The sequence below is a fragment of the Oncorhynchus keta genome, chromosome 35 (genome assembly GCF_023373465.1).
Source record: "Oncorhynchus keta strain PuntledgeMale-10-30-2019 chromosome 35, Oket_V2, whole genome shotgun sequence".
Lineage (NCBI taxonomy): Eukaryota > Metazoa > Chordata > Actinopteri > Salmoniformes > Salmonidae > Oncorhynchus > Oncorhynchus keta.
Genome location: NC_068455.1, coordinates 60,929,218 through 60,938,257, shown reverse-complemented (window position 1 = coordinate 60,938,257; position 9,040 = coordinate 60,929,218). Strand labels below are relative to the sequence as shown.

At 41.4% G+C, this 9,040-nt stretch overlaps 1 protein-coding gene across 22 annotated transcripts in view; it reads left to right on the top strand.

Moving 5' to 3' along the window:
- The window catches only part of LOC118368770 (receptor-type tyrosine-protein phosphatase delta-like), a 597,123-nt gene that overhangs the window by 540,617 nt on the left and 47,466 nt on the right, over window positions 1-9,040 (top strand). For 10 of the 22 annotated variants that reach the window (XM_052497200.1, XM_052497201.1, XM_052497198.1 and 7 more), the window contains 4 exons: window positions 2,369-2,383; window positions 4,257-4,369; window positions 6,880-6,921; window positions 7,499-7,596. In XM_052497200.1, the coding sequence (XP_052353160.1) occupies window positions 2,369-2,383; window positions 4,257-4,369; window positions 6,880-6,921; window positions 7,499-7,596 (268 nt within the window). The remainder of the gene's footprint in view (window positions 1-2,368; window positions 2,384-4,256; window positions 4,370-6,879; window positions 6,922-7,498; window positions 7,597-9,040) is intronic. The other 12 variants (XM_052497206.1, XM_052497205.1, XM_052497215.1 and 9 more) reach the window with 3 other exon arrangements.

Here is a 9,040-nt window from a genome sequence, read left to right as displayed (position 1 = left end):
CCGAGTAGAGCTTAGAGAGGCTGCTGCCTACATACAGACTTGGCCACTTAAATAAATGGCCACTTAAATAAATGGGTCACTAGTCCCTTTAATAATTAATAATGCCACTTTAAGCGTGTTTACATATCTTGCATTACTCATCCAATATGTATATACTGTATTTTATACCATATATTACATATTGCCTATGCCGCTCGGTCATTGCTCATCCATATATTTATATGTATATATTATTATTACATACCTTTAGTTAGATTTGTCTGTTTTGGGTAGTTGTTGTGGAATTGTTAGATTACTTGTTTTTTATTGCTGCACTGTTGGAACTTGAAGTACAAGTAATTCACTACATTCGCAATAACATCTGCTAACCATGTGTATGTGACCAATAATATTACATTTTATTTGATTTAAGAACTAACTGTCAGGTATGGAATCACCCCTCTGGTTTCTGTTTGCGCCTGAGAAGATTTACACAACAATTACCAAGTCAATGTCACCAGAGCATTTACTAAGTCAATGTCACCACCGTGTTTACCAAGTCAATGTCACCACCGTGTTTACTAAGTCAATGTCACCACCGTGTTTACTAAGTCAATGTCACCACCGTGTTTACTAAGTCAATGTCACCACCGTGTTTACCAAGTCAATGACCCCATCGTGTTTACTAAGTCAATGTCACCATCGTGTTCACTAAGTCAATGACACCACTGTGTTTACCAAGTCAATGTCACCACCATGTTTACTAAGTCAATGTCACCACCATGTTTACCAAGTCAATGTCACCACTGTGTTTACCAAGTCAATGACACCATCGTGTTTACTAAGTCAATGACACCATCGTGTTTACTAAGTCAATGACACCACTGTGTTTACCAAGTCAATGTCACCACCATGTTTACCAAGTCAATGTCACCACTGTGTTTACCAAGTCAATGACACCATCGTGTTTACTAAGTCAATGACACCATCGTGTTTACTAAGTCAATGTCACCACTGTGTTTACCAAGTCAATGTCACCAGCGTGTTTACTAAGTCAATGTCACCACCGTGTTTACTAAGTCAATGACACCACTGTGTTTACCAAGTCAATGTCACCACCATGTTTACCAAGTCAATGTCACCACTGTGTTTACCAAGTCAATGACACCATCGTGTTTACTAAGTCAATGACACCATCGTGTTTACTAAGTCAATGTCACCACTGTGTTTACTAAGTCAATGTCACCAGCGTGTTTACTAAGTCAATGTCACCACTGTGTTTACTAAGTCAAATTCACCAGCGTGTTTGCTAAATTAATGTCACCACCGTGTTTACTAAGTAAATGTCACCACTGTGTTTACTAAGTCAAATTCACCAGCGTGTTTGCTAAATTAATGTCACCATCGTGTTTACTAAGTAAATGTCACCACTGTGTTTACTAAGTCAATGTCACCAGCGTGTTTACCGAGTCAATGTCACCAGCGTGTTTACCAAGTCAATGTGTTTACTAAGTCAATGTCACCAGCGTGTCGGGACTTTCCGGGAACATAACCAGGAAATGTTTCACTTGTTAAGATACATTTGTATGTAGTAGAATTGGTGCCCTGTGTGAGGAGCAAAGGACAACATTCATGTTACTGTGTGTGTTGCGGCAGGGGGGAAGGATGAAATAATAGCCCCACAGCATTGCTGATTAACTGTATAAATCAGTCACAGCAAGATGCACACCTACATGCACACTTGGATACAGGTCACAAAATTGTTTATGTTCATCTGAGCTGAAAGTAAAGGTTCCCTATGTCCCAGACCCCATTATAGATCACAACAAACATAAGTGGCTTTTGTTACAACGTTAAACTCAAATGTTATTATCTAATCTTTTTTATGTATTTTCTTAGAAACTCTATGCAAGCACATTATTTTGTATAATTAGTAATCATTATTATCACAATTGTCCCGTGTTGTTGCCTTGATGTAGTTATTCTTTAGGATATACAGTAATCAGATACACAAGAGCCCTTCCATGCTCGAGTGACAAACAATCACTTTGGATTGCACCTGGTATGAGATTATATGATTTTAAACGACAAGTACCCAAGGTGACATAATTGAGCGTGGTGTCGGTAGTGAAAGGACACTAATATCGCATGCCAACCAACATTGAGATGCGATTGTTGTCGCTCAGTTGTCTTTTTGTAGTTAGATCCATGTTTATTCTTCTTAAACAGGAAATAGGGCATTACAGTATAAAATATAAGCGTGGTAGTTCAACTTCGGCCATGGGGCATGATACTGTTGTCAGGATTATTAAGTCGTCATAGCGACGGATCACGTTGTGGTGCCAGCTAACATCCTGTCATGCTTTCTTTTCCTTGCTTACGAATGGAGCAGCAAACCAGACAGGTAAGAGTGAAAGGATGTGATATGGCTGACAATACCACAACTATCCCCACCTCAACCCTTGTTTTTATCCCTTTGCAGACATGTCCTACCCTCTAGCTTGTTGGGCAGAGTTCAATCATTGCAGAAAGTGAGTTCCCCCACTGCTGTGCAATTCCAAAGCACTTTTTAAAGTCAGCTGTTTGCATTGATTGAATTCTGACCTACGTTCCAAATGATAGTATTTGAATCGACATCATATATTTGATCAGTCAGGACAGTTCATTTTCAAAAAATGTATGTGTGCTTTCCATTCTTCCATTACTCTCACCCTACATTACATTAAAAATAGTAATATTATTTTGTATTTGACAAAAACCCATATCACCTTTTCCATTGACCAAACATGTCTAAATGTCCTGTCTGTCTCAATACAAATGGTCAATTTCTTGATAAACACAACCCCTAGAAATCCTTATTTCTTAGATTTCTACTGGATTCAATGTCTCACCGCTTGTACACAAGAAACAACTGACTTGCATGCCTTGAACAGAACCAACATGCATTACAATGCCAAGACTGCTCCCCCTCACTTTCTCCTTACTTCTCAAAATGCTAGTTGGCATGAACATTGAATGCCAATAATATATCACAAATAGATATATTTCTTCAACAGCATTACATCACAGCCAAATGTACTCACTGGCCGGGAAAGCACTATACTGTACCGGTACTGTAACACTTTAACAGCGTTTGCCCAGCTTTCCTACTCCCAAATCATTTCATTCCATTTTTTATTCAGCTTTCAATTGGATTAACCCTGTGTTTTTACCAAATTAGCCCTTGCATTGGTAGATGGCTATTAAGTTGTAGGTACACTCTGCCGTACTCTTGCAATGTCATACATAGACTATTGTATGTGTTCAGATATCTGTTCAGATGTACCCATGCTATCATATTCAGCCTTTATTTTTCATGCCTGCATTCTCCACCAAATGTAGCAAATCGTATGACTCATTCTTTATGGTCCCATCTACTTGTTTTCAGACGCATGCAACGATGACCTCACACGACCCATTTCATCCTTGCTGTTGTTTTTGACCATTACACCATTGACCCCCCAGGCTATTTACACAAGCCTCATTGCTTCCCATATAATGCAAAGGTCACAGGTTAGTGATTTTACTTAACCCTAATGAAGAGAGGTTGGAGGTCAGAGGTCAAATGATGCTAAACTATTTTGAATGGTCACTTCTAGTATAGTGCTAGTCCCCCAGTGTACTCTGTACACTTCTTGTTAGACAGATGGAATGTCACCGTATTGAGTCTTTGGGCAGATCTATTTGTCAAAGATCTTTGTCAGAGACTGCACAGTTTTATAAATAAGTGGTCAAAAGCATTATATCCTTGAAGTAGATGGATTATATTTAATTGTTAAAATCTCCCAATGCCATGAAGGTTAATAGAGGGATTGAGTGTATTTATGGCACCTCTCTATCCTCTCATAAGCATGATATGGAATTTGTTAGACCGCATTCCCATTATCGGAATGAATTAAAGATGCCCTAAAGTTCTTTACTGGGCTTTAACTACATGCTTCTTGAAATGTGAATCTGATCAACTTGTATGAACATTAAGATATATGTCCCACTAAGAGTAGCATTCATCCCCATGAATACAAAACATAACACAATCTGGCGGATTAAAGGAGAACGCAAACTATGCTGGAACCCATCAGATGTAATTCATCATCAAGACATTGTATATGGAAAATGTATACATTTTATACGGATGTCATTTCATTTTGGGAAATATCTTCGAAAGGGATGAAAATGCACCGAAAAAACGATAGAACACAAAACTTTTTTTTAAAAGTATTCATGTTTTATCCCCACAGGAAAAGGGCAGAATCCGAAGCTAGAAAAGGAAGTCTGCCCAACAGTAAGGAGATTCCGTCTCATAACCCCACCGACCCTGTGGAGCTTCGACGCATGAACTTCCAAACGCCTGGTAAAGGAATTTTGTGATAGCAAACATAAATCACACAAACCACTGTAAAGCTTCCTAGATCCATAATCACTGAATGATTTAAGAAATTACGGACATCTTAGTCAAATTAAGATGGCTTTATATTAAGATGGCTGTAGTTACTTATCTTCACCTGACTTAGTGAGTGAAGCAGCAGAATTAATGTGATATATCAAATCTGTTTGTTATCATTGGGAAAGTGTGTGAATGTCTCCTCTTTGCGATGTGCTTGCTCAGGCATGACCTCTTTAAAAGTCAACACCTCAATGCTAAACCAACACTTCTCACAGAGTTCCCATGACTACAACATTCAGGGGGGGTCATTGTTCAAAGTGTGGCAGGACATGATGGAAAATGGACAGGTGGTGGGGAAAAGATGCACAGGGTCAAAACTGATTAACTCCTCCCAGGAGACAGAGAGGGAGAGAGCAAAGAGAGGTGCTGAAGACAGCAGTGCAAGGCTAATACTTTCATGGCAGTTACCATCATCCTTGTCTTCATGGGTCAGCTACAGATGTAGGATATTTATTTCAGACAGTTTGCTATAGCATGAAAATAATCCTGTAGCAACAGGAAATGTGAATTATTATGTGGGGTTGATACATTTATTATTATGGCAAATCAAGACTGACATTTTAAAGTGGAAATATTTTTAAACATTGAAAACACTACACGTTTACACTGCTGTGAAGGAAAATTCTCAGCAACAAAAGAGTGATCAAATTAAGATCCTACATCTGTAGGTCGGTGCAGCCTTTGCCAAGCTAACACTAGTCTCAAAGTGACAGTGTAGCATGTTGGAAGTCACAGTGTCACAGTGCCATGTTACATCCTGTACATGAGGCAGTGGACGGTGGAGAGTGGGCCAGTGACAAGTTGTGAACACAAACGTCCCCTCCCTTTTGACCTTCGAGGTGAACAGCGGTTATGCCTGAGCTGCCTGGTTCTGTGACCCCTTTTTGTTGCAGAGGGGGAAAAGATGGCTGTCACAGTCCATTTGTCCCTTGGATAGCCAATGCATTTTTTTTTTTTGAGTGAAAAGACACGCTCAACTTGGTACTGGAGTTCTTCTGGCAGCGAGAGCAGTGGGACAGGTGTTCGGGGACTGACAATAATGTAATATCAAAGCCACATTTTTCAGGTCAGCTCATATGAAAAGGAAATAAAATATCCCAGCCGCAGGCAGATTTTTTTTGAAAGATTATGCATATTTATTAAACCCCTACTCTCAATGACGTTATATCCATTACTGGAAATGTCAAACTTGGCAAAGGGGGCGTTTTTTTCCCCTCTCAGTTTTCACTTTGAGAAGGGGACTTCAGAGTGATCTAAACCACCACACTTTCCCTATTTCCAGAATCCTCTACAACCATCTTGATTAGACTCGCACACCATTCTCATTTTCCAAAGAGCCTCTCAAAGTGCCTCTCGACTTGCTCGAGCGGTCCAAACATCTTTCTCTCTCTCTTTTAGAGCTTCTTCTCCAATTCTGATTGGTGCTACATTAGACTTAGTTTCTCTTCCCTCCCTCCCTCGCTCCCTCCCTCTTTTCCTCCCTCTCTCACCTCGCTGCTCCTCAATGCTTATTTCCATCTTGAGGATGCTTGATGTGTGCATGGCGCCACGCGGCGAGTGATAGTTCCATTGTCAACCGGCGGCTGAAAATGGGTCTTGAGTGGTAGGGGCCGATAGAAACACCCTCTTGGAAAAATAGAGCGAGTGAGTGCGGGAGAAAAGAGGCACCGCTTTTTCGCTTTTTCCATTAGCTAATGCCCACTTGTGTTATCAGTGTAGATGAAAAGACCACTAACTTGCCCTTGCAGACACTTGTCTCAGGCGGGAGAGTGGGAAAACCGTCACCGTGTCCCGGCTATTATGAAACCTCTGCTATCTGGGACTGGGTGACAGCACTTGTCCTTAGTCAACGTTTCGGGAGCTGTGTTTAAGCCTGGACATACATAGTGACTTCGGTCAACCCCACACAACCCCCCTTCTCTGCTCTCTTCTCTGTTCTCTCACATACCTTCACCACAAACAACTTATACAGAATATATTTGGTAGCCTGTGTGCGAACACTATTTACAATGTCAGTTCTACCTTGTCAAAGTAAAGTCCACCAAAGTTTTTTTATGCAAGGTGAAACTTCCTGCCTGCAGACTTTGTAGGATATCTGACGGTCAGAATGGATCTCATTATGATAGGATTGTGCGATCGCTTGACTCAATTCTTCAACGTCTCCGAATTGTTTCCCGGCTCTGTTTTGTTGAGTGTTTTCATGTCCTTCCCACCGATTTACACATGGTGGCGTAGGCTAGCTTCTAGCATGTCAATGTATGCGTTACTAACAGATCTATGTGACATTTAGATGATAGTGTATAATTCTAGTTTCCGTCAGTTACCTTCCCCAACAGTTTCTACCCCTAAAACAAAACATTCATCACATTTCTAAGATCGTCTAAGACTTTTTATTTATACCGCCGTTTCCTCCGCAGGTTCAGGTGACCCCGGTTACCCCAGTAACCTCCATTTGTCAAGTTAGTTGGTCTTGTTTATGCATTCACCACATTCTTTCTTTCTCTCTTTTGTTTTGTTCTGGTTTTTTCTCTTCATCCCCCTCTCCTCCTCCTTTCTACGTAAACTTGTAGTCAATCTCACCCCCATCTAATCCACACGGTACTTATTGCCATGTCATCCATCGCAGGAGGCGGAGTTAAAAAATGACACCCCCTAGTAACATGTCATCACTCAAAGCAGACAACATCTTGGCCTAACTTCGTGATTTGTTTGTTTGTGGTTTGGTTTGTTTGTTTGTGAGTATGTCTTCCGTCATGCTATCTCCCACCAGCCGCTTCGGTGTGAATAACATTCTTCTCTCACAGTAGGAAGTGTTACAGGAAGTGAAGTCTGTTCGATGACTTCTCATTGACTTCCTTTCCTGTCCATATCTTCCTATGAGCATGCCACTGCTTTGAGTGAAAGAATAGCCTAACAACGATCCACTTCTCCATCCCCCTGTTACACACATGCTGCTTTTATAATGATTCACTGGTTGTAACCGTGGTATCGACCCCTCACCCCTGGCGACTGACCTCTCGCCCGTTTGATTGACAGGCATGGCCAGCCACCCACCGATCCCCATCCTGGACCTAGCTGATCATCTGGAACGTTTGAAAGCCAACGACAACCTAAAGTTTTCGCAGGAATACGAGGTAAACATGAGGCTTGTTTCTTATCTGTTTGCATATTAGGGTCAGATTGGAGGTGTTATCGGAGAAGGATTCATGATTTCGATGAAATAAAATGCCGGCTGTCATTCAGAACAAAAGGTTGGTATGTTAAAGACTTTCAACTTTTGATTATGCTTCATGGTCACTGTGAAAACATCACTGGGTGTCCCGGTTGGACTGAGTCACCCCTGGTACATTGTATGTGAAAACATGGAAATTATATTCCATTAATCTACATGCTTGTTAGCGTATGCTACCCCAACAGTGTAGGCTCATGTGCCTGAGAGAGGCTGGATGCCCTCTAAACTCATTGTGTCACTCATTGTGTAATGTGTCAGGGAGTTTATTTAAGCCCAAAGTCTCGCCATGTAATGTTATTTTCCCCGGAACCCTTTAATCCAGTCATTACAAAAGTGTCACAGCCCTGCCAACCTGCCATTCAGGAAAGCCAGTCCTCACATGGCAGCTGGCATTCAGGAAAAAAAACAAAGATGGCTTCCTGTGGAGAACCTGTTCACCGGTCACACCCGGGAAACCCAAATCTCACAATCCTTCCAATCTGCCTAATGTAGAGTGAAAATGAAACATTTATCCAGTCACAGCGGGCTTGATTGAAAGGCTCGTCGTCCCCGCGCCGCCATATCTCTGAACAGCAATCATTTTCCTATTTAAAATGGACGCTGCTCGGAAAAGGTCAGCTTCTCGCAAACACAACATAATCTCAGTTGCTCGCAGACAAGGTGACACGACTCATCGGCCAGGATTCGCCAAAGTCTCATCTGACCGGAGAAGAAGAAGGGAAGAAGAAGAAGTCTTTGGTAGGACTGCGGTGGTCATAAAATTCTGTTTAGCATCTCCACACCATCACACTTACAAGCCACTGATGCAAGACTTTGGAACGTCTAGGCCCCAACATTTAAAAAAGTCTAATAAATCCATTTAATACACACTGAGTGTACAAAATATTAAGGACACCTTTCTAATATTGAGTTGCACCCCCGTTTGCCCTCAGAACAGCCTCAATTCATCAGCGCATAAACTCTACAAGGTGCCGAAAGCGTTCCACAGGGATGCTGGCCCATGTTGACTCCAATGCTTCCCACAGTTGTGTCAAGTTGGCTGGATGTCCTTTGGGGGGTGGAACATTCTTGATACACATGGGAAAATATTGAGTGTGAAAAACCCAGCCGCTTTGCAGTTTTTGACACACTCAAACCAGTGTGCCTGGCACTTACTACTATACCCCGTTCAAAGGCACTTAAATATTTTGTCTTGCCGATTCACCGTCTGAATGGCACACATACACAATCCATGTCTCAAAAATCCTTCTTTGACCTCTATCCTCCTCTCTACACTGATTGAAGATGATTTAAAAGGTGACATTAATAGGGGATCAGAGCTTTCACCTGGCTATTAAAAATCCAAT